Raw genomic sequence first — 26,718 nt, 5'->3', positions numbered from 1 at the left:
TGGCAATTTAAAAATTTAGACCTTAAAGGTAACACATTAGTTAGAGTCCTCACGGTTTTTTAATCACATTCAGACCTTCTGATTTACGTTTACGACCAAACGTGCAACGAAACACTACGAACAAGTATTTATATCTCACATCCTTCAACAATCTACTTTCTGCGTGAACATAGTGTGTATGGGTCGTCTGAGAAAACATAGATTTATCCCATCATACTTTATGGAAATCCTTTAGCGCATTATCTAATTCAATCCAGCTTCCGAATCTCTTATTCAGCATAATACGTTGGAACGCGTCGCTTACGTTCACTGAAATTTCACTTGAGCATGAAGCACTAGATACAACATACAATAGCTATTAAAAAAAGGTTATTCCTTGAAAAAAATTAACTGAAGGAAGAACAACAAATATTTAGGACTTACCCTTCAGTTGACATTTCGTCTTAACTCACAAAAACTATGCGCATCTATAACCTTTTACGTTATTTTATCTTTCTTACGTTGTTTTCCGGACCTTATCAACAAATTATATATAGCTATTGACTTTCACTACAGCACTTAGGACCACAGATCAAGTTTCGAAGGAACAACAGAGCTAAAGTGTGCACTACAAAACAGAAAATACTCAGTTAATGCTCTTAGCAGTTATTTAGTGTTTATTATGCATCAAAAGATGACTTATATATGGAAACATTTAATACTCATAGGACCCAACACACACACGGCAATTGAAATACGGAATGCCCGCTTCCAGTCAGCGCGTTCAAGGTCGCTGAAACGAAACGGCGGACAGATTTGAAAGGGATTACCGTTTATACCTTGCCCTCAGCCTTTAATTCCAGAGGTTAATGTACATCTCAAACCACGACCCGTATTAAGTCATTTGTGTGCGGAAGTCGGGACTTACACTGATCATTTTGTACAGATGTGATGGATGAAGTTATAGTACGTACTAAAGTCGCCAACCGGTATGATGTACATCATACCGGTTGGCGACTCATTTACTGGGTACAAGTTTGGACACCTGACCAAGCCTATGTAGCCGAAGGTGGATAAAGTGACAGTGCCTTAACCACTAAGTCACTGTTATAATGGGTGTTTCTAAAGATACTTTGACCGATCAATATTGTGACACTGATATTCGGCTTTGGAATATGTTTTATCAGAGGATGGTGACATAATAAAACACCCGAGTTAACAGACCTCAACCATAGTGAATTTTCGTTTCTTTTGGTCCTTGTTATGGGTGCTTGTCAAGTCATGTGTGGAAGTGTCTTCATTTTAGTATTTAACACGGCTTCATCAGCCTGGTCACGTTCTACATGTTCTATCCCAATATCTTCCACACTGCTCGTCACTAACCGGTTGGAAAAACAGAAAGCTAGTAGCTTGGCTGCACATAGTGAAGGGTGGCTGTGTTCGATTATTACCGAATGGTCCACCGTAACTATCTAAATCAGGTCTAACGATCGTACAACTCCAGTTGGATATATGCTTCGCCCAGTGGGAATTTTCCTGTTGTATTTCTGTCAGGTGGTAGGAACTTCTAACAATAAAATGCATCTTGGTTGTGAGCTCGCTGAAAATATTTATCTATACATTTTTACCTGTATATTGGTTGTGTGATTTCTTTTCCAATTCTTCGTAATATTATTATGTCACATCATATAGTACATGTAGTGGTGCCTACCGATACCAAGGTTTTCTTTGGGTATTAATCATAGCGGATAGAAGGCCAATAATGACTTTTTATGGAGCTTCTATTCATTCCACCTCACTGACAAGTCACTCAGCTTTCGACCACTATTTCGGTCTAAACATCGCTTCACTTTCTCATATGTATTAGTTTAATGTTGGTTTACGAAACAAAGTGGATAAATAGCTTATTTTCGGAGCTCCAGAAGATCAAATGGCAGACAGCAAATCTTGAGAGGAATTGTCGTAAGCGTTTTGTACCAAACTAAACAAAAAAGCTAAAGGTATTGCCCTTCGTTCTAAAACTTTTCGATACAATCATTAAGATCATGTAAATACGTACATTCAGTTCAAAAAACCTTAGTACTTTGATATTATGTGTAGTACCGCATTGTGATATGGAACTAGGACGTTTCAAATCAAATCTATTTATTGCCAGTATAGGAACAACAGAAATAACAACAGGAGCTTTCTGACGGAGAAACACTAGGATATCATTAATACACTGACAAATTCTAAACATTTTTCGACTTTAAAAGTGGATAAAGAGTCGGAATTTGTTCTCGAGAGAAAGATTTCCAGGAACTGACTAACCAAAATGATCTTACTGACGGTATAGAGAATAACCTTATAAAATCTTCAATGATGCTCGAAGATTAATATATGATTTTGTCAAACTCGTACGAAACAATTAGGGCGATGGAAACTCATTTATCAAGGTTATATGAATTGTCGAATGTCCATCGAGACCAACAGATATGTATAACTTCTCTTATACTATTATGAATGGGTTGGTAACTACTTTGAAACCCCTCTACACGAAGATTGTGAAGTAGTGCTGACTATATCTCCGGAATTGTCAACAAGAGCAAACGTGTAAACACTTCAAAACAAGGACAGAGCCTCTAGATGTAACATCATGATTCTTAATTGTTCCAACCATGGTGACCGTCGAATATATATGTCGGTAACTCGGAAGAAATGAAACAAAGGAATTTCGTTTGCCATCATAAGTGTTATTACTTTATCACAATATTTGATTTGTAACGGCAAAATCTACAAACAAAGGATTGGCCTCAATGAGTTTACCATCAAGTATATATTAGCTGACACATTTTCAATTAAACTTGTAAACGGTCCACTTTATAAGTTTACTCATGAGTTCAGACTTTACTGTCGTATGGTGGATACAGTTATCCTTTATAAAAATAGTACCAGAGATCGTAGGCAATTTGACGAAGTATACTCTGTCACTGAGTTCGCATGTGATGAACGTTAAGGTAGGATGTTTTGCTAGCGAAACGAGTTGATAAATGGATAAGGAATTTAAACAAGAAAATACTTGGGTGGTGGAAAATACACATTTCTCCAACCTTGTGTTTCTGCAGTACGAAACAAACTTAGTAAGACCACTTATTTACAGCATAGCGGCCATATTCTCTACTCATACTATCACAGAAAATCTGAAAGCCGTGCATAATACTGAGAAAAAATTAATATGTGGGATATTTACAAACAAATATCTGGTTACAAATTTTGTAAAGCAGATATTTAGACTTCTAATAGGAAATCTCTACAATCCAGAGGTTGTGTTGCCAGTAAAGTAATAATCCCGAAATTACCCAGGATAGTGGAGAGAGTGTTAAGCAACAAGTTCTCCGTGCTTATGGTGGTGTCACATACTTAAGGGCTGATCAACCAAACTACTAAGCCCTTTGTATTTATCTATTCGACTACTGTGTAGCAAGTCACACTCACCGACGATTCATGGATTCACATTTTCTCGCTCCTTAATCCCTCCATTATGGGTAAGCGAAATAGTAAAACCGTAAATAGCTCGGTCCCGCCCTATTTAGTTCAGACGAATCATATAGCCAGGATAAATCCGTCGTGTCAGTAATCACCTTCCAATGTCTGTCAAATGGTAGAAGCGATGGTTATAGTGATCGGAATACTGGGGCTTAGTGTATATCATAAGTATCTCCAGCCTCTTCCTATACTTTGTATTGAATTAACATTATCACTCAATTCATATCATTTTACGCACTATGTAATCTTCGACGAAACCCTTTCTGTAATTTTCAGTCACATTATTTTTCTCTTTTTAATGTACCCATATTTATTCTGATTATTGGTTTCACAATTTGAGTTGATTTTTTTAGATTTATTTAAGTTAGTATTACCTATTGGTTACAATATGAGCAATGTTCTTCTAACAATCCTAAATTCATGCGCTATAATTTCAAAGAACCTGTTCGCTGTAAACGTGCTTATTTTATTGGTTCATTAATTTGGTCTTACTACCGTAGAACATGAAAATATATTGGAAAAAACTTTTCGTTCGCATATATTTTTTTATAATGGTAAATTTGCGATGAGTTAACATTTCTTTAAGATTGTAATGTTCTTTGATTTCAGGCATCTCAAGATTGGCATCGTGATGCAGCCATTTTGGCTCGCCTCATTAAAGATAACAAAGGGAGTATTGTCATTTATACTGGTGCTGGCATAAGTACATCGGCGTGCATCCCAGATTATAGGGGGACAAACGGTTTGTGGACTGTGTATTCTAATCGCGTAACAGGCGTTAATTCAGGTATCACGTTATGATCAGATTATTAGTTTAGTGCTACGTACCGTTGGTTATAACAAAAATGATCAAGCGAACTATACTGAGATGCTGAAACTACAGGTATAATACAAAATATCTGCACTTTATTTATTAGGATAAAATACGTCAATGTGAATCACGGATTAAAACTCCTAAAAAGTCAAAAAACACCAACTTAAAGTTACGACTTCCAGAAGCAACCATTGCAAAGCCAACATTCACTCATATGGCTATCAAAGTTTTGGTAGATGAAGGATATGTACGTACCAACTTAATAGTATGAATTTGAGTTTCTTTTAAACTTGTTCTTGAATCCCATGTAATTGCCTTTAATTCAATAAAATTGTCTTTATTGTAGGATCTTTGATAAGCTGTCACTTTACTATGAACACTTAAACTGATGAATTTATACTAACTGTGATAAAGAGATTCACTGTAGATAGCGTTCTTGAAGTATGTGTACCAACTGATATACCCTAACGGGATGGCTGCAATTATATAAAAGTGTTTACTTGAGATGTATATTAATTCAGAAAATATTCGTAGCACAAAGTTTTGTTGTTTAAGGATTTTCGTTCTCACTAGTTGAGTTACTATCGTTCAAGTAAAATCAAGTTCTTTTCACACTTTTTAGTTGGAATTATAGACTTTAATGAAATGTTCACTATGTGGTTTAAAGTTGGGCTAAAATGTTATAATAAAAGCTCTCTTGTAGAGACTTTGATTCCATAAAATGATTGTTGTTGCAGCTGTTACCTGAAAATTCCTGTCAACCTAAGATGTGAAGCGTTACTCTGATATGACATCCTAGTTTGCTGTTCTGTTTGATATAAGCTGTTGTTGAAAGCTACGATGTGCAGTTGACTGTAATGTTTGAAATACGCAGGGTGTTATCTTGTTGGTAGAAATAATCAGCAGTGGTCGCATAAAAAGCAGGTTGTATGATCGGTACTTTTACACTGAAAGAGGTTAAGTGAATAGTTTAAATTTCTTCGGGCTTTACATGTTCTTTACCCCTGAGAAGAGAAAGCTGTGAATCAGCCAAATGTGCTGTTTTATGGTGTGATCGTTGAACTTTCGGTATTAAAAGGCAGCACCCATGTAATTCCCATTTGGCCAAGAGAGAAGTAGTTTGCCATCATATCTATATTCATCTAGCGAAATGACTTTGTCATCAACATCTGTTCAACCCCTCTAGCATGGTGGACTTCGTAGACAGACGTTCCAAACAGCCTAATTTGACTGTTACTGTAATTAACACTTGTATGCAAGACGAGGCTTTTTTCTTATCTCAAAATCCTCTTCAGCATTTCTCTATTTTGTGTCAGTGATCATTATGCTACTTAGCTGTAAAGGTATTTATCAGTCTAAATGCTCACAAGACTAAATTTGTACCTAGGGTTTGTCACTGGCTGTATAAATGTTTCAGCAAACAATAAAATGTGGAATTAACTTTTTTGTTTCTTCATCTGAACTTCACTTACTGTTGACATTAGCAGTCATATTGAACTGATTGACTAATTGCTAAGTTGATGATTAACAAAAACTTTCGTCTCTGTATAATCTCAGGTTCGACATGTCGTTTCTCAAAATGTTGATGGCTTACATGTGCGCAGTGGTTTAAATCGTGAAAAACTTTCGGAGCTACATGGTAATTTATTCATTGAAGTGAGTGCACTTGTACTTATGTATAAACCAATTTATTTTTGAACAAACTATTTTATGTGTCTGTCTCTGGTGCTAAAATCGACTGTTTTGTGTTTCGACACTCGAATTTTGAATCAAAGTACACAGTACCCACTGAGGTTTAAACTGCTAGTTATTATCATATTAAGCATTACAAAATAAAGGTGGCTTATTGCCTTATCCATAAATATCTGTTGAGGTGGTTAATTAGGTTTCTTTATTTCAAGTCTCTTGATAAGAAAAGTTAATAAACTGCAAACAGATAAATGTTCATTCCACGAAGAACCATTTTCGACCCACTCAAAAGTTAGACACATCGATAATGATAGTTTTCAATCTCAATGATAAAACCTTTTGTGCTATCTACAGTTTGCCATTTAATCGCAAATTACATAGCATCAGTCCACCAGTACTCACAGAACGCTGTTTTTAGGTAGTTGTTAGAATAAAATTCGTCAGTCATGTACTAATTAGAGTAGGGAGTTGTACTTGTCACTTGAAGTCGAAATGAGGCATTACTTGTATAACTAGGTCGTCTATACTGTCTTCAAAAATTTGGTAAGATGTAGTTACTTTTGCAAGTATGTGTCTAACCAATACTCAGTAACTGAATAGAGGTTCATATTTTAAAATATGAATTACATCTTACAATAGTTGATCACTTAATCGTAATATGTGAGCCTACAGTTAGAATTTAAATACATAGACCAGTGAATTAAAATACGGTACTTCTGATTTTCGCATATATATCGCTGCTTTTCTTCTGTGTGAGTTTTTTAAATTATTTCATCCTTCGTCTAATTATTTATATGGTGTGTTTTGTCAAACAAATGAATAAAGTGCTTTATAGTATAAATCATACTTTGCCTTGATATTTCTTATTGTAGCAATGCATCGCTTGTGAACACACTGTTTTTCGGACTTTTGATGTTGCCGAAACAACTTCTCGTTCACACCATTATACTGGACGCATTTGTCCTCGGTGTCGTAATTTACACCCTGTTGAAAGTACAATAGCCAGTGATATACTAAAGAAAACAGCTGAACATTCGGCAGTATCTAAATACAAGAAAAATGTATCAAATGAAAATCTTATGTTGAGTTACCGATATGCTGCAAGAAAATTAGCCAAATCTTTTGAAGGTGTACGTCTTAAAGCAGTGGAACATTTACGCAATACTCAAAAGTCTGAGATGCTGACGGACTCAGTTCTTACGAAGGCACCTTTACTAAGAGATGTTGTTGTACACTTTTTTGAACGACAACCAGAGATGGGGTTAACAGAAATATATCGCATTCGATCAGCGATCGAAGCTGTACATGGCCGTAAAGTTCTTCAAGATGCTATCAATGCCACTTCGAATGACCGTAAACCTTTGAATCATGGATGCAAACGTTCCCATGAAGAGTCAACAAAATATCTCATTGGATCCCCATGGTTTAAAAGAATGTGTCCTGCTATGAAGATGGAGTGTCAGGATTTTTGTAAAACATCAGAAGCAGTTGATTTAAAACCTATCTCTCCGGATTCTCTGGATACTCCTGCTAAATTAATTGTTGTTGTTGGTTCATCTTTAACTGTTTTGCGCAACTATTCATTTTTATGGCCTTATGGCCTTGGGAGGTGCGGTCAACTAAGTTCGTCGAGCAAACATAAAAAGAAACCCACATGTGTTGATTCTGTTTTCAAACCGACTTCAATCCCTGATACCCCTGAAAATTGTCGGTTGGTTATTATCAATTTACAACCAACGTGCAAAGATGTGGTTGCAGATTTGGTACTTCGAGTTCCTTGTGATGAACTATTTCGCGTTATTATGTCAGATCACTTGGAAATAGATGTTCCACAATATGACCACAGGCATGATCCCCTTTATTCAATCGGTCTTTCTTTATCTCCAGAAGAAGAATGCACACGTACTCGTTTGAACATTCCATTTTCTTCCGTATAATATTTCAAAATTTTTCACTCTTTGGTGTACAGTTTCACATGATTTGGTTGTAGCTATTGGTTACTATTTCGTTCTTTAGACGTAGAATAAACATTTCTCTTTTGTACTCAAAACAAGAATCAGTACCTTTGTAAATAATAAGGTGCATTCCCATAATTAAAAGAACCTAATAGAATTACATCGTGTCATAGTTTATTTGCTCTCGAATTAAACATGGATTCGTAACACCAATCGATCAATTCCTGAATACTAAAAAGTACATTTCACTTTTGGCTCTAGTTGTGATTATTTTCTTTTTTCACTCCTGATCTTTAGCCCGTCCCTTTTTTGTATAAAATTCTCTTATTTATAGTTTTTTTTTTCATATTAAGGAGAACTAAGAGACAAGATAAATATTATCGTGATGAACTTCGTAAAACACTATTGATCCAATATTGAGATGTCTACTACGGGAATCGAAGTGTTTCAGGTAGAATTCTGCCGAATTCTTCGTAGTTTGAATATCAAAAACCTTGGTCGCACCGCACTAGGTATATTTTTTCATATTTTTACTCAGTTCAGTAGTTCAAGAAGTTAGTCCGTTAGTGTCTTGACTATGTAGCTACGGCATCTGAAATGTCTTAGTTTACTTAATAAGTTCTTGATGTCATTGGATAATTCGTGGTTTTGTAAGATCAGCAGCTTAGTGATCAAAACACTGGTCCCAACCGTAAATCTCAGATTCGAAACACCCTCCACCTACTTCAACTTTTACAACAGAGGTATTATTATTTCCCGTCTTCTCACGCATACAAACAATATGCCTGAAAACGGAGTGAACAAACCCGTACTTGGTAGATGGATTACTTACTTTAGTAATTATTTCCTTCCACGTTACATGATGAAGTGAACTATCTTAATGTCAGACGCTAAAAATAGTTTGTTTGTGTTCCATCGATTTAAGGTTGTAAACGGTTGCGAAAAGAAAATTTGGAGACTGATTGTACATAGGTTCTTATTTTGTTGTTGATAGTTTCTACATTATAAACCTTTCCGCTAGCGACTGCCAATTCTAAATTGCTTACTGACAGTCTTAACCATTTCGATATCTTGATAAATGTTTAAACTTCCAGTTAACAGGAATCAGTTGTATATATTTCCGTAAAAGATGCCTAGTTCACACTTGTTACTTGCATGTTTATCATGTATACATCTTGTTAACTAGTTTGCACTTCATACATGTTTCGTTTTTTTTGGGTTCGTATTTTTCTTAGGTTTTAAAGACAATAAATTAACAATCAGAAAGTTATAAACAAAGAATATTACTGAATATATTCATTATATAAAGGAAACATTTTTTAAAATGAAAAAAAGATACCTTTGACTTACAGCTTAGTGACTGTGTCATTTTAGTAGATACAAACTCCTCGATAAGGGTCGACGCGATTATCGCAACCAGTTGTCGTAGAAGTTGGGTAACATAGTCCAAGATCCGTCGCATTAATGTGGATGCATTCACTCGTTTTCTTTTATTAGACCTCAAGTTTCAGAATTATCATACATTTTATTGTATTATTCTTCAACTTTATCCTTCTCGAATAGTATTGACTATGCCTGATCTTATCTACTACTACTGGTATTACACATTATTCTAGGATTTATCGTAATTTCATCTCGTGCTAATGTGGTGTGGTAGTTTGAACGAATGCACATGTGTCATTCTATTTCGCGCAATGCTGACTGGCTGACTGATAGCTCAATGACAAATTACCAGTGATTTTGACCAAAATATGATCTGAACCGTTAATGTTAGGGTTATATTCATTTCCGTATGTGGGATTCAGTCCTGTAGGTAAGTCGCTTACAATCAAGAACTCAGTCATGATCTAGATGATATCTGGTGCTGTTAAAGGAACTACTTCATAAGTTTAACCAAAAAGCATTAACTTTCTTTTAAATTCAACTTAGATATAGTTTGATTTTGAGGTCATATTTTATATCTGTTCAGAATGAATTAAAACTTCAAAATTAAGTGTTACACTTATATGATATGTTAAATGCAAAGTTTGGTTTGATCGTGATGTAATAATAATGTCGTTACACATACCACCTGCAATAATTTAGGTTTGTATTAGCTAATTTAACTAAAGTATCACAGTATACGATAAAGTAAGCAAACATAATGTTAACATCCTGACAGAAACTGAAGGTCTATCACCAGTATTACACCAGTCTTTGGAGCAAGTCGCAATGCATCCGTGGTATAAGTCATCATCTAATTGGAATTGTCCACAGTGAGTTGGTATGTCGGTTAGTTTATCCATAGAGCATCTCCGTATCAGTAAACTGGAACCGTCCTTCTGGCGAATACCCTTTATTTTTGTGCAGTAGTGGGCATAGAACAAACCTTCATGTCCAGGTATCGTTTGACGACATGGTCGTTGAATCGTGATATGAGCACTGACTGGATCCTCACATGGTGGGTTACTTTTGTTCATTGACACACAAGAATAACAGGCGATTGCTGTTGCTGTGAAGTTTTTATTAAGAGAAATGCAGCAAGTTTTTATTATATGACATGATGAATGCGTTACATATTTTTAATTACAAAAGGAACGTGTAGTTATCGTCATTATTTTCCTTTCCACATAGTTTCTCTGGTTTTGCAGCTTTTATTGGTATTTAATTAGCTTTCTTAGTAACAAAGCATAGCTTGTTTGATAAATTCTCAGTGCATCTTCAAAACTTACATCAGGGAATATACTGGAGTTAACTGATTATCGAAGTCGGACTAATTAATTCTATGTACATGTTCATTGTGTTATCACTTAGTTTTGTTATGATGCATTAGGTCTTCTCAGTAATCATCAAACCAGGGCTTCGTTGCCTATTTAATCGTTTGAAAGTTGTTCAAAGTGAAGTGGCGGCGAAAACACAAATCAACTGCAGCTATATACGTGCAACTGTTTGGATTTGTAGTGTACTAACTAAGCACAACTTCTGATTGTAGTTAGTATATGTATCTAGTAATATGACTCGTTTGCTATTAATAAGTTGGCTACTTAAAGCAAGTGATACCAGTATATCATAGACTACTGTTTTTCTCGTGAACTGAAAGATCCTTCAAAAATTACTAATGGTCAGATCAAAGCTCTGGACAACTTGACATTCGTCTTTGCTCATTTTAACTTTTTGAAGTTAAATATATTTGTCAGAAGTGTACTAGTTTTGATTACCATCCCAAATTTTCTGGAGAACTGCACAAGCACAACATCTTAAGACAAAATAAAGTAGTAACAGAACTTTGAAATTTCAGTAAAATATTTCTTAAAATTGAACTTCAAAAAGAATACTGAACTATACTGTAGAGATTTTTACGTTGCTGTAGAAATAGCTGACTTTATTACGGTACTAAATTTAGCTACACCTTAAAACTTGAAATGGTTCAGTCTTATAATCTCTTATGATATGAAGCTCTATTCCACTAAAAAAAGATTTAAAATGGTTCGATAATAAGTCGATAAAAGTAGAATTACATATGAAAATTTGTCAACTCACCTACATTCGCTTTACATAATACGTAAAAAATAATCAAATGGCATACTGTTACAAATGAGATTTTCTGACTACTGATTACTTTCATATCGATTCATCTTATTAAATTCCATAACATTTTAAGCTTATTAAAACAGTATAAAGTTCTTTAATATTGTAAATAATTCATATCCTAAAATATACTTTAAAGGAAAAAAATGTTTTACTGGTTGATATCGGTCTAACTTTCATGTTGTTCTCATTGGTTAAGAACTAGTTACTATAGAATTGACAAATATCTGATTGGTAGTTTTTTTTATATTAAATATAACTTAATTGTGGATTTGTCCATAAACAAGCATAAATACAATTTAGCCATTGATTATAATGATTGGAATGTGAGATTTTGTTAATAAAATAGTATTATTTATTCTTTTTGATGAACATTGATAATACATCTGATAGTTGGAAAAGTCAATGTAGGATAAAATTGAGAAAATTCAGAGGTTTGATTATATAATGGAATGAACAAAATTTTCTTGATAGTAGTTCTTGTGCATAAAGGGGTGTTTTATCTACAAATGAAGTTAAATAGTGTTTAACCCAAATCGGATGTGGAAATGTATTTTTATAGTTGTAAAGTTACAAAGTGTACTTTCAAAGCACTAAGAATATCTTCACCACGAAAGTTAGAAATGAAATACTTGGCAGTGATTGATCTGCTTTAACTACTTATGGGATTCGTACGCTCAATTCTTAAATTATTATGTATTCAGACTACAATTAATAGTAATAGCGTACGTCTTCATACTATGTCCAGTCTAGAATGTTAAATGATCTACTTTCTTTCACTTACCTACGCCTCTATTTACGTATTAATTAGCGTAGATTTTGTTTCACTAATTGTATTTTCCCTAGTGTTTTGTTATTATTGTAGTATTAGAAAGTTTAACGGATTGAATTATCTCCATTTATAGTTTCGAGGTTCATTTTCTACTAAACAACTAATCAGTCAATTATTAAACACAGAGTTCATAATAGACATATCAATGTATTTACACATAAATAAATTTTAGTAGAAATATTTGTTCAAATACAATAATTAATATACAGGTATTTACAGTACAATGCAGAGTAGATAAATTAAGAAAGTACCTAATACGAGGAAATTCCAAGAAGAAATAAATAACAACGTAGAAATCCGGGCTAAAAGTGCGAAAAATCTTTTATCACAGTATAATTTTGCGGGATAAACTGTTGTACACGTCTTCTGTAGGTATTAAAAAAAAGAAGACTAAGAAGTAAGGAAAGAATGAAATTATGTAAATTTTTCCGTTTATTAAATAAATAACAAAATCAGGTGAAGATAAACAACAGAAGTGATGAAAAGAATGAAGTAGACGGGTAGAATTTTACCGGATTGACATCGCAGAATGAACAAATTGTAAATTAAGTATCACCACTTTTTATTGTCTTAATTTATTCACGAGTATATGGAATTTTGTAAATAAATGCGGAGGTGATTACTGGAAATGGTATTCAGTAGTATAGAATAAATTGAAAAATATTCAGCAGACTTTATGCCATTATTTTGTTGATTTTAGTGGAAATTCATCATTTTGTTTCGTCCCTGTAAAACCATTAGTCAAAGTAGATTTAGGTATCACGATCAAAGGATCAAGTAGTCGTTTAACGTTGGTGAAATTTCTTTCCAACTCTTTATGATATTCTATCTGATCAGAACCGATTAATGATTCATTTAGACGGAGAGCTTCATATGATCTATGATTGGGAATGGACAAAGGTGTAATAAGGAAAAAGTGAGTCAGCAAATTTTGTAAAAGTGGTTGCTAGTTCTAGAAAAGCACAATTTGACAAAAAACTATCAGCACAGGTTTTTATAAAGTTATTTTCTAAGAACACGTCAATATTGGTTACAAATGTAAAACAGGGAATTAAGCTTAAAACAATTGACCTATATCTTATTTCCCTAAATACTGTTGAGTTTTTTAGATAATAATTTAGCTTAACAGTATAAGTATAAATTCAGTATAATGTTGCTTAATAGCATTTAAGTCTAGTTTGAACAGCCTAACTTAAACACTGTGTTGTGTGCCTGTAAATGGAATTCTTCGACGTTAGCCAGATGTAAAATCATAAGGATACACTTCATTTCTCGATTTTTGTGCTTGTATGAAGCGTCTCGTAAATATCAAGACTCAACTAGTTCACTTAAGAACTATGAATAAGAATAAATGGAAGCTATCGAGTCAGTGTATGGAGTATCCTGTATAGAAAAATCACATATGTATGGATGAGTTTCTTGTTTTTATGTTCATAAATGTGTTGTACCGTAAAGAATAGTGACCTGTTGAGAGAATATATTCACAAGAATTTCCTGTGTAATTTAGTTAGTTACTAATTAACTTTATTATTCCTGCAGTCAATTCACTGAAATAAATGTTTAATCATACGGATTGATTAAAAAGGTGTTTAAACATATAAGATCTGTGTTTTTTTGTCTGACGGAGCTATTTTAATCAAGTAATTTAACTGTTAATACTCTATTGACGATAGCAATATATACTAAGTTCTCATTTTTGCTTCAAATTACAAACACACCTACATATTGTTACAGTACTTTTTGTTAAAACATATACATTTATAAATGATGCAGTGAAAAATTACTTTATCAGAAATTGTTGAAAAGTTATCCTAAGACGATTTTGTATATCTTCATATGTAGTGGAATTCAATGTTGTAGACGACTTATTCTTATCGGGAATTAATGATTTTAATGGTTTATTTTTTTCATGCCCCAAGAAAGTTGTTGCCATTTCAACAGGTCCTTGGTTGACCACAGTTCCGATGCATCCCTGAAAGAAAAAAAGCGTAATTATCAATATTCCCGATGAAATCTTACGAATTAAAACAAAAACAAACAACATATTGTAGTAGGAGATTGGTGAAAACTTTAGAGATAATACAGATCGGCATTGTAAATTGTCACTTTTGTTAATGGGCGCTATGTCTTAGCATCGTAACTTCTCTTAAATATCCACTTCTAGAAATAGTTTGCCATATTTAATTATTATACAAAGCAATCATATTACTTTTGCAAAATATCCAAATGCATTATATATTTTTGTGTCTGCTGTTATTATCAAACAATAGTTTACTGTAGTAATGCCCATGGACAATTTAGTCGGTATCCGTTTAGTGATTTTTAAAACTTGATTTGTGAACAATTGTTATCAAAGTTTGTTTCCTTAAAATTTTATTCATGTTTAACGTGATTATCAGTACTATATAATACTGTTTCTGTGTACTGTACAATATCTGGTATTGTAGTGCGACCCGAAATCTGACTCCGATTAGATCGGACGAATGATTGCTATGGAAATCTACATGCCACTAACCCTTGTATGTAGTCATCGACTTAAATTGCGTTAGCGAATAAAGGAATTAAATAGGTCCATTACGAGAATGGATTTAGAATACGTATATTTCATACAATCGTTGATCCAGACTAACAATTAGAAAAACGAAGCGAATCGGAGATGGCATGTGAACCAACTCGATCTAACCAAGGTTGAATCGATATTTATAGTCAGACAAAAAGAAGTTGCCGATTCATAATGAATAGGGTAAATAATTAACACGCAATCATATAAAAAACAGTCAGGACTAATAGGTGAATAAGTGACAAGGTAAAAATGTGGCTTGAGAAGAATGAAAAGATTGGTCTGTCCAGAAGTTAGAATAAACTATGTGGGCTTGAAATAATATCAGCCCCTACAGTACAAACACATTTCCCCTTGTGTAATTATCATTCAAAAAGTACTACATATCAACTACAACCTGTTCTTATTGTTACTTCCGTCAATAAAAAGGATTCTCAACTGGTATTTTACAGAGCTATTTCTGATCATCCAATAACCATTGGACCTTGATACCAGTATAACTAAGTATCGTGAAGTGGAATTCAGTCAGCAACACTTCTAGTAACGAAAAAATCGTGGATACTTTGAACTATTATTTTAGAAGTATCGATTTATAAGTAAAAATTAGAAACCAAGGTATAAAGAAGGGGTCAGTTCATGCCAATCACTTGGACTGTTTTTTCTTTTGCAAATCACCTACCAATACACGTTTAGGTATTCAACTCTGATCGACCTCTCGCTTTATACCAAATATGGAGAATCTTGCACAATGAAAGAAAAATATGACAATAATTATAAGTTTACAGTTCTAGAATGTAATAATGTAAAATTCGCCTGTACATTTTATATGATTAGAGTAGTTTGTCGAAATACAAAATGCAGAGGTCAGTTATCTAGAGAAATGTTGAACATAAATTTATTAATTAAATTAGCTAATTTTTAGGTGAACTACAACATCTATATACACACTAGTAATCACGGAACTTTTTTAATTGAAATGAAATTTGAATGAATCACAACAACCTACTTGTAATAACATTTGTAAATATTTAACGTCAGGTGGTTCTGTTGTTAATACTCGATCTAATTGTTCAACTCGATGTGTTATATCTTCTAAAGAAACTTCAATTGGGGTCAGAGTATGCGATTCAGTTGATACAACTAATAAACGTGTCTTCATATACGGAAAACATCGGGATGTTGTTAGGATGTATTTTCGCTTGTATTGTGTACTTAAACTACCATGAGCCTGTCCATCAATTGTGAACGGTAGAGAAAGAACAAAACGCTCTGAAAAAAAAGTGATAGTAAAATCCCTTCACAATAAAATACTGAATATTGAAGTAACACACTAAAAATAGAAATGTACCAACTCTTCAGTAAATGAATTCCAATCTATTTACATTAGGTAAATACTGTGTTTATATTGTCGTATGGATAGGAATTAAGTTTAGTTTATTAAGAAAAAATTGAAGAGATTTTAAGGAGAGACAGTACAACAAAATATTCAACTACAAATAGATTGTTAATAATTGTTTAAGATAAAATATTAAAGAAAGTAGCATTGTCAAATCGTTCTTTTTCTTAAATGGTTTTTTTGTCTTGTTTAATTAATCAACCTTATTCACATGTAATCTGTAAATATATATCTTTGATCCATACACTAAAAACAGGAAAAGTTTACTTTGTCCCTATGGTATGTAGACGGTTTAACTCCACGCAATAAGTGAGATGATGAATAGAAAGAATCGGGAAGATGAGTGTAGTAAAGAAAAATAGCAAAATAATAGGTGTGTGAGAGTAAAGAGGAGAAAAACAAATAATGGGAGAAGCAGTTCAATTAAGAAAGCTGTAACTACAAATCCTTTTGGCTAGAGAAGTTCCGCTCACTTCTATGAAGATAATGAAGGGAAATTACAGCCGGATTGGCACTGGCTTTTATTCCGAAACATTCCCGATAACTCTTCAAGCTACTGTGCTTTGTATAACCGCTCACTACTAAGTGCGAGTGCAGGCACAGGTTTCTGCTAGTCTTTTAGAAGCACTTTGGACTTACAAGGTGCAAAGCACATGCCATACTTAAGGACACTCATTACCAATTGACTAAGCGCTGATTGCATGACTTGAGTATCAGCAAACAGTAAAACGAAATCTGCACACTGAAGGTCGAGAAGAATTTCTCCAGTTAACAGATCAACATCACAATTACCTACTTACATCAGAGGTGCTTTCAGAATCCTATCGATGGTAGAGTTAAAGAGGATTGATGAGATTTGGCAGCCCTACCTGATCTCATTGCTTGAATGAAACAATGGAGAGAGGTGGTTATATCCCCTCAATCTGCCTGAGGTGTTTATATAACGAAACTTTAGGATGTCAATGAGCTTCTTAGGGCTCATCCATCAACAAACAATCGCAGAGAACAAACCTGTCCAATGATATGAAGGTGGGTCTGACATTGAGAAATATAGATTGTTGTCCTACAATGAGTATAGCAGATAATGGCATTTTATAGATTTATTCAATCAATATCGTATTTTTTAGTAAGTTTATATTGTTTCCAACTCAATAAACTAAAGGTAATACTTAGTATAGGGTTGTGGATATTGTTGAGTTTTAATTGAGATCGTGAGCCGATGAAAGTTAGACCACTAGTGATCGGTTCATGATCTCAGTTAAAAGGCAATACTGTCAAGGTAATCTAGCGACATTGTTCTATTGTGTAATCAGTAAGTTCATCTGATACCAATTGTAAATGTTTTTATGTTCTTACTCATAAGTACATCAGTGTAGTCAATGTGAGATAAGGGTTAATGGGGATCAAAAATGTTAACTTTCATATCATCCTATGGTTTCAGATTTAAGTTCTCCTAAATAATAGTTATTTTCACTAATAAATTAACATTTTGTAAGTCCACAAATAAAAAAATGTATTTAATACTGTACATATACAACTTCTAATATGTTTTTAATGAGAAACTATGATCATAATATATCAGTTACATGGTCGGAAACATTTGACTTTCATTGAAAATATCTAGGGGCAATTAAGATTTGATATTTCTGTCTCATACAACTATGGTATGATTAGTTAAATTACAGTGACATAATGAAAGGATAAAAATTAAAAAGAAAACTAGTCTCTGACTTACTTAGGCCATAATTACAATGAAATTTAGTTGTACGTCTTCGAAGTTCAAAATCCTCCAAATATGGTTCCACAAAAGTGATTTGAAGATAACCCTACAGAAATAAGGATAATGACATTGTCGGTTGAAAAATCTAATATAAAATATCCAGTTGAACAGAACATAATTCTTGTTCATATAAAAGATAATTAGAGTGTAAGATACATGGTAATGAAAGGTTAAGGGAGGATTGCTTTACGTTACATAATAACTATTAATAAGGTTCACGTTACAAATCATTGTACAAAACCAGTTACTAAGTTTAAATTCTGAAGTAAGAAAAAAATAAACAAAAAAATAATACATACTCACTAACTGTGTACAAATAATTAACTATACTCGTAGTATGAACTTTGGTAATGATCAGTCTTTGTGTCAATAGTGCGGTGACGATTAAGCTTGAACCTAAACACCGGAAAGTTAAGTGTTCAGATCACAGTTCCATGGAAAACCAGAACTACAAAGTGATGTTTCGTCTTAGAAAGTAATCACAAGTTTATAATAAAAAAGACACTGACAAAATATAATTGTTAAATTCATGAGTCGATCTAAGCTAGACCATCATTGAAAACCTGGAAGCACTGGACGACCGTTATGTTCAATGCTTCCATGTGGTCTAGCTTAGATCGACTCATGAATCCAGCTTTTAAAATTAATACAATCTCCACAGATTCTCATTCTGATGATCAAATATAACTCCATTATATTAAACATACAAATGTGAAGTAAATGCCATGAATAGTTATATTTAAGAGTAGAGAGCACATATACGATCTAAAGCATAAAAAAACAGGCTACAAATATGCATTAGAATATCAAAACTCGTTAGTTTCAGACCATGACTAACTTTGGTGTGAAAAAATAATGTACATATATTCCTAATGAGTCAAATGCCGAACTTAATGAATATGAATGAAAGAAACGTCAAATAAATACACCATTTCATGAGGAAATGAATGGCTTTATAAATCAAATATTATGTTCTAAAACTGATATAGTCAACTCAGGTATAGCCTAACTTTCTTCAATCTCGAAAACGAAGGGGAGTAAATATCAAATATTTTTGAGAATAACTGAAATTTTCGAATTGATGTGATGAAGCTACCGAATAAAACGTTTACTAATAGTAAAATATGACGATTGGTTTACTTGGATATTTACGTGGTGAAATTGCTTTTCGAAAGTAAAATACATTGTTTTAAAACTAATTTCTGTAGTGTCTTTTGCTTAGCATTAAAGGGAATTATGAAGTTACCGATTGAGTTGTTGAGATTATATCAGTGAACTGACACTATTTAACGAGTATGGTTTGACTGAAGATAAGTAAGTTATGTTCAATCCTCAATCCAAAAAAGTTTTATTAATCGATAACCCTGACATTTTGACTTTTATGGATCTTGGAAATAGTTAGAAATTTTTTTGAACTAAGCAGTGAAAAAGTAATTTACAAAACACATAATTTACTTACTTTATCACTATCTAATTGTTTTTCGTCTACAATATTTGAATCTTTAATGATGACTATCCTGTCTTGACCAAATTTATCTCCATAAAATGCCTACAGAATTACAGGCAAAAAAGGAAAGTACATAACAACAGATGAGTTAGAGTTTAATTAGAATTTTCACTAGATAAATATTACGAATAAACCTAAAAGAACATTTGGAAGGCAACTTTTTGAAAAACACCGTCCTTCAGGTAAGTTGCACACAGTCTCACAAGCAACTAAGGACAGATTCGATTTTTACATTAATCTCTTCAAGTTATTTAATTTTCATAATTTAAATTTTATTGTACTATTAACACTAAGTGTGAACTTATTATGAGCTTGAAGTCCAAAGTTTCTGTTTTCCACAGTGACAGGAGTCGTTAAAACAGACGCAAAAAGGTGAATTTTGGTGATCTTGCATAAAAATTGAAAACTGCGACAAAACTCACTTCTTAAAGTTACATAGAATGCGTTTCTACACAAAAGTAATAAAAAAAATCTTACTTGAAGTCTATGAGTGATTTCAGCCAATTTCGTGAATGGAGCTTCTTTATATATAAAATCTTTACCGTTTAATTCACCAAAAATAATTCCATGAAAACCAACACGGAAATAACTACTGAACATTCTTTTAGTATTCTGAAAAAATTAGAAAAGGTGTATTGATTAGTATATTTCCCTAGTATTATCGCAGTTTTATCACCGAAATAATTCGACAAGATCACTAAGCTAAATGAGAATATCGGAATGCGAGACGCGTGCGGACGCAACAAAAATACGTTGATGATATCAGTTCTAATTGGGCTAATAAAGAGATAACTGGGAATCATATAGAGAATACAAGTTTCCTTCATAATACTAAAAACCTAGAGATCTAACGCTAACAATAAAGATTGCCTTTTCTACACAACCGGAGCAACAAACATTATAAATCAAGAAAATTAAATAGAAGTATTGATTTAGAATACTTTCGAACCCGAGGAATCGCTCATCAAAGACTAATGAGACACATTATTGTGGGATCAACTACCAGAAATTAGTGTACAGGATTTGATTACCACTAAAAATCCCACAAACCTGACAATAATTACTTTACAGTGATCTGTCAATGTGAATATCTTCGTTCGAGAAAAGGTCAGCTACTACCAAATAGCTAAGTGGTTAAGTCTTCATGACACTATGACACAAGTTTGGATCTCATCAAGCGCACTAGCATTTTAAGTTTAGAAACCTATATCTAGGGTTTCCTATCGATTGGGTTCAACTACCTAATATCCTTAAGATGATGTCATATTACTTAAATTTATTATGATAATACAGGTAAATTTTTAAAGATGAAGTAAATCACAAATATTGAATTCTATTGCCTTAAAAACTTTTACCGAAAAAGATGTTTTGATATTACCTGATTTTTATTCAGTACGGTATATGCATCTCTTATTCGTCCATGGATCTCTGCTAGACGTCCATAATCATTACTTGATTGCAACAAAAGCACAAGGCGAGAATATAAACATGGAACTATTTCATAAAAGCCAGCTTTTGCAAATGATTCTGCTGTCCAGGATATTAGTGCCATAAATCCAGGCATTGTAAAATGCCAAGAAACATCTAAAGGCATAAGAGATGATAAATCTTGTAGAATTATCGGTGTAGAACAACTGAACTTATCGAATACACTTGTATTAGGAAAGCCGCACGCACAACTTTCTTCAAGTATATTTAAATTTTGTACAGCATCAGCAATATCTGCACATCCAGCTGATGATAGTCCAGATGGACTACAACCTCGATTAATCATATGTTCGGCGACAATAGCTGTACAATGTGCTAAGCACTGAGAAGCTTCAGCAAATTGAGAAAGCTATAAATGAATTCAGATTTAAACAGTTGTTAGAAAATAAAAAAAGCAAACTATTAAATTTAAATATTTTTTCCAAATGTACGCTAATTGATGGCTCATAATTGATTAGATGTAGAGATGGAAAATCGACCTAAGTTCCTACATTAAACTGGAAAACTACGAACAAATAGTTACACATTCTAACTATTTGAATCAATTTGTGCTTATCGATGTTATTTCATTTTTAATAGATTTCCATTAAATCAGTATTTAAACGGAATATCACTCAATTAACAATTAAACTAAGAGGGTAACCTGACACCTGTTTAGTTCGTCCATTTCGAAGGCCTACAATGCCACAGTCAGGAAATATGTGAACTGTAAGCTTGAGAAAGACCATTTTGTATTCATACTTAAAATAAATCGCAAGAAACAGGACTAAATTCACCTCCGAATTTAATAACATCAAAACAAACAAAAACACAAAACATACTTCATAATGTTTCTCAGCAATTTGTAAAATCCAATACAATCGTAATTCTGGTGATGCACGGTTTCTATGTGATATAGAATGTAATAAATCAATCATTGAAAGTGTATCTTCATTCACTGTTTGTTTAAAACAATCATTCGATTGTTCCTGTTGTCGTTTATATACAACATGTATTGTATCTTGTAATCGTATAGCATCATTTAATAAATAATTTAAATTATCTACTAGTTGACTAATTTGTAAAGTAAAATTTGTAGTGGGAATATTTGACATAAATGGTATTGTTGGCACTGTCATCGGTGTTGTAGTTATTCCAGAAACCGTATTATACCCATCGTCATTATTATTCAATGATAATGATGTTAAATTAAATGGTTCAATGTATCTTTCTGAATCAAACATTGTTTCGTCATAGTTACTGTTATCAATTAATTTAGTTGATAAGTTAGAATCTACATCTGATAAGGTTAAATGTTTTAAATAATGTAATGAATCGATTAAATATGCTTTCATTAACAAAGTAGACGATAATGTGAAATGAATATTTTCAGTATTCATTTTATTATTTAAATGTTTATTCATTAGTGAATTATTTGATATGATCATTCCACTATTAATTAACTTTGTAAAAAATGAATTAAATGTTAAATAAAGATGTACTTTGACAAAAGATAGATTCTATTGTTTGAGTAAAGAAGGGAAAAAAAAACGGAAATAAGATGTTGATTAGTAGGAAATTAGAAAACATGACGAACAGTTATGAAATAAACAACTAAATAATGTGGGCCATATTTTAAACAGTTTAATAAAGTAGTGAAAATGTTAGTTGAACAATCATAGAGAGAATATTTCTGCAAACTATGAGCTAATCTTATATTATAATTTTACATGTATTAACTAAACTTTGTATTCGATCAAAGTAAACAGAATAGGGATTCAATGAAATTGGTTAGGGAAAGTAATTAAGCTGTAGGAAAATGGTTGATTTTTATGATTGCTCATCTTAGTGATGCGTTTTAACACGATAATGAGTCACTCTTGCTTGAGGTTAAGTAAACAACACAAGCGGGTTACCTGTTTCTATTCCTCTAGTATTCATCTTAAAACTCAACTGTTAATTTTACAGGATATATTAATTCACATAAAGTTTAATGAAAAATCCAGAAGGTTGATAAGATACAATCAATAAATGTACTTCCAATACTTTTTAATAAATCTAATGGGTAGAATTTATGTTTATTCGCTAACCATCTATTGAGATTGAATCAAATAACTATATATTATTTATCTAACATTTCTCACTATTTAATAAAATTCATTTTATTCAATGAACTTTCCACAATAGAGCTTATTTATTGACTAGTTCAATATATTAAATGAAAGATTTGTTAAATCTAACTTTGTGGAATTATTGTGAATAATAGCAGTACAATTAAAGTTATTGATAGAATTTGTTGGCAGTTTTCCATTCTGTCTTTTCAAATCGTATTCTGAAGGTTTAGTATTTCTCTTGAATAATACCACAAGATTGTTTTCATCTCTTTTGTTATTATCATGTCTTCATGCTAACCAAATACGGGCACTTTCGCCACCGTATATCTATACTCTACTCTATGTTTGTCTGTCATGCTCTTATTACAGGTAACTAATTAAATCATAATGAGTGATTCTCATATTATTGACATAAACTACAAATTCGGTGATTATAAGTTGCCAGAAGCTATGTAGTCTGAATCGTTCAGTAGTAAGCACTCACATTGTGGTATACATTCTAATCATCTAGGGAGCATTAGCTTGTTCAAGATTCCAAGTATATCATAGTGATAACTGCTAACTAGCACGAAACCTGAGTTCAAGATCTGTCGACTAGCTTCAACAACCTAATACCAAACCTTAGTGAAGAAATTGAGTCACTTAGATCATTCGCCTAATTGAAACTTGGTAGATAGAGTTGAGTCAGCACTAAGAACTAAACACATATGACAATGGTAACTATTCAGTGATTAGTCAATGTACAAGCATAATATCCTGTATATAAGATGGTATATAAATTGAGAAAAGAATATTCGGATAAATACCAAACGATTAGAAGTGCTTAACTCATTTTTTTACGATGCATCAGTTCATTAAACAACGCTACTGCTATTTATACTTTTAAGTTGAAAAATTTGATGTTAATGTCACTGAGAATGTTTTATACTAATGAAAATGAACAAATCTTCACGCTATTATACATGCTTATAGTTCGCTCAAATGTTTATGGCAGTAACTATAATTAATAGGAAATATCCACGTTTTAAAATTTAGGATTGTTAACCAAAAGTTCATGAAATGTAAGCACCCACAAGCTTCAGTTCAGGTGTTAGGAAGAATGTGGTCGAAAGCACTGCCATAAAATATCAAGCCGGGGAAAACGTCTATTAACAATAAGTTATGAATATGATAACACATTATTGCATAATTATTCAAACAATATTACCGAAATTCAAAAGTAACCACGTACTTTAGTTAGTGTATAATAATTTTTTATTAAAAAATATAGTGTATCTACAGCATCGTCGCGAACAGTTGTTTCTTTCATTGTACATAACCGTAATAAATGATGACATGAAACAGAACAAAATTCCGGATTATCTTCAAATAAGAAGCTAGGGAACTAGAAATAAATTTTGAAAAAAATCAACATCAACAAGAATTAAATGTGAATTTACTGGAAAATACGACAATGAGAAAGGAAAATTATTTTCGAAATCTACATTGAACATAGTGATGAGGGATAAAACGTTCTTAAGTAAAGAATTCGAAGAAATATGTACTCTCGAATTGAGACTAATTTCAGATTGATTGATCAAATAATTCAGTTATTATATGCGAACGGGACGATTGGATTATAGAGGTACAAAGCGAACATATATTAATTACTTAAAAAAATGTTAAAATAACTTACACGTGATATGATACGTTTCAAGGAAAGCAGAATGCGTTGATAACTCACTGGGCTTTGATTTAAACCAAGTACATATAAGATAATACGAATAATACAACTGATAAGACATTGGCTTGTAGAGGTATTGTTTTCATTATTAATCGAATTCGATTTCTTGTAAGGTAGAATACAATTAAATGGATAATTATAAAGTGTGAATAAACTTAAGCCAGGTTGGCCAAGTGCCGTGTCCGCTTGCCATAATCCCTGAAAGAAATATAAGTGCGAATATTCACTAAATCACACTATTCAAATAATTAAATATTCAACAAAAAATCATCACTAATGTGATACATTTTCGAACACACGTTATCTACTGAAGGGAAACAATCAAAACTATTAAAATCTCTACGATATCTATAATTAAACATGAATAACTAAATACTACGGTATACAACCATCTATGATGGCTAGAGGGATCAAGAGAGTTCAATATCCACTTAGGCATCTTTCAATCAAGATATCAAGCTGATTTATTCAGAATTGCTTTTAAAAATGAACCTGGTTTAAAATTCTAATCCTATTATGTAACGCTGTGAAACAAAGAATAAATTTATTGAGTTATTATCCGATGACAAATCCATTGAAGTTTTGAGAAAAACTCCAAGACAATAGGAATCGAGAAATCAATCTAAAACTTATCATTGTAGGGCTGTAAAGTAATGTTTAAGCGTTTGACTTTTAGCTGCAAAGTCGAAGGTTTGAACCCTGCTCGATCTTCTTCAACTTGAGAAACCATGTGGTATCAAAAGATCGTAGCCAATCTGTATCTGGTAAATGAGCTAAATAAACAAATAACATTACAAAATGTATTAGCGCTAGCCTTAGGAATCTATAAATTTGTCAAATAATGTTCAGATATTTTTATTTTCTTGCATTAAATGTCTACTTCAAATAAATTTGTATTGAATATAAAATGGCATTAATGAACCACAAGCACAACTTGAATTTAAGTGTATAATATCTTTTTTAAGTACTAAACACTAATGACATGAATACTTCACATAAATTTTATAATTATTCTTTTAATTGTCTTAAAACAGGTGAGCACTGACAATGAATCTAATTTGCTTTCGATGAGAAAAAGGTATGAAGCTTAAAATGTACTAAATACGATACATCATATAAAACCCATAATGAATATATTTTCATCACTCTGGTAAGATGAAATTTACCATATAATTCAACAATGTTTAAACATACTTCTATTGTAGAATCCAACGAATTGCACAAGACCATAACAACATCATTAGAAACCAAAATACTTCGTAGAACATTTAAATCTTGATTTGAGCTAAACAAATCTGTATCATTTGAATATGATCCCAGTGAAAAACTATTAGATCTTGTAAATTTAGTCCTGAGTTTTAGTAAAGTTGGACGAGAATGATATTGTTGACTTGAGGAAGTGTTGTTATTTTGATGAACATAAGGACTTGACAAAGTACAATCAACTGATGGAGATTTCAACTTGATAAGTGAATCATGAGGTGATTTTTTAAGGGATCGATCAACAGAAATATGATCTGTAAAGTAAAACAAAGGTTAGATTACGCTACAGTAACCTATAAATTAGATTCTTGGAAAAAAGTCACACTCTAAGTATAAGGGCGAATGATACTACCTGGATGACCAGATTGAAGTAGATGGTGTGTGGTTTAAACCTGGACCTTATGGTTGAATCCCTTAACCACTAAGCAACCGTTCCAGATGTTATATATATATATATATATATATATATATATATATATGTACTGCACAAATTATAAAAAAGTGAAACATAAGAATAATCTTTAGCATAGTGATGAAGATTGAATCT

General features: G+C 32.5%; 3 protein-coding genes across 3 annotated transcripts in view; 1 reads left to right on the top strand and 2 right to left on the bottom strand.

The window, feature by feature from the left end:
- Nucleotides 1-540: 540 nt before the first annotated feature.
- SIRT7 (NAD-dependent protein deacetylase sirtuin-7) lies at nt 541-8,325 on the top strand. The gene is made up of 6 exons (XM_051216029.1): nt 541-4,058; nt 4,091-4,291; nt 4,323-4,387; nt 4,422-4,565; nt 5,876-5,974; nt 6,880-8,325. The coding sequence occupies exons 3-6, from the start codon at nt 4,373-4,375 to the stop codon at nt 7,942-7,944; spliced, it is 1,323 nt and encodes a 440-aa protein (XP_051066580.1). The 5' UTR covers nt 541-4,058; nt 4,091-4,291; nt 4,323-4,372; the 3' UTR covers nt 7,945-8,325.
- Nucleotides 8,326-9,951: 1,626 nt separating this feature from the next.
- On the bottom strand, nt 9,952-10,421 carry MS3_00007708 (uncharacterized protein; the record flags this gene model as incomplete). The annotated part of the gene is made up of 1 exon (XM_012936438.2): nt 9,952-10,421. The coding sequence occupies one exon, from the start codon at nt 10,419-10,421 to the stop codon at nt 10,068-10,070; it is 354 nt and encodes a 117-aa protein (XP_012791892.1). The 3' UTR covers nt 9,952-10,067.
- Nucleotides 10,422-11,766: 1,345 nt separating this feature from the next.
- Nucleotides 11,767-26,718, bottom strand: part of DOCK7_1 (Dedicator of cytokinesis protein 7) — a 53,696-nt gene continuing 38,744 nt past the window's right edge. Inside the window, exons 24-34 of the mRNA XM_051208208.1 lie at nt 26,103-26,425; nt 24,861-25,106; nt 24,417-24,569; nt 21,914-22,591; nt 20,983-21,441; nt 20,082-20,216; nt 19,557-19,646; nt 18,053-18,143; nt 15,928-16,190; nt 14,146-14,333; nt 11,767-13,239 (exon numbers count right to left, since the gene is read on the bottom strand). Coding sequence (XP_051066579.1) covers nt 13,044-13,239; nt 14,146-14,333; nt 15,928-16,190; nt 18,053-18,143; nt 19,557-19,646; nt 20,082-20,216; nt 20,983-21,441; nt 21,914-22,591; nt 24,417-24,569; nt 24,861-25,106; nt 26,103-26,425 — 2,822 coding nt within the window. The 3' untranslated portion in view covers nt 11,767-13,043. The remainder of the gene's footprint in view (nt 13,240-14,145; nt 14,334-15,927; nt 16,191-18,052; nt 18,144-19,556; nt 19,647-20,081; nt 20,217-20,982; nt 21,442-21,913; nt 22,592-24,416; nt 24,570-24,860; nt 25,107-26,102; nt 26,426-26,718) is intronic.

The sequence above is a fragment of the Schistosoma haematobium genome, chromosome 4 (assembly GCF_000699445.3).
Source record: "Schistosoma haematobium chromosome 4, whole genome shotgun sequence".
Classification (NCBI taxonomy): Eukaryota; Metazoa; Platyhelminthes; class Trematoda; order Strigeidida; family Schistosomatidae; genus Schistosoma; species Schistosoma haematobium.
This window is presented reverse-complemented; position numbering and strand designations above follow the sequence as displayed.

Bases quoted from the DNA above. Each gene is read 5' to 3' on its own strand.
- SIRT7 (XM_051216029.1), top strand. The intron at 4,566-5,875 runs GTACGTACCAAC...GTATAATCTCAG, and splicing joins TTTTGGTAGATGAAGGATAT to GTTCGACATGTCGTTTCTCA. The intron at 5,975-6,879 runs GTGAGTGCACTT...TTCTTATTGTAG, and splicing joins ATGGTAATTTATTCATTGAA to CAATGCATCGCTTGTGAACA.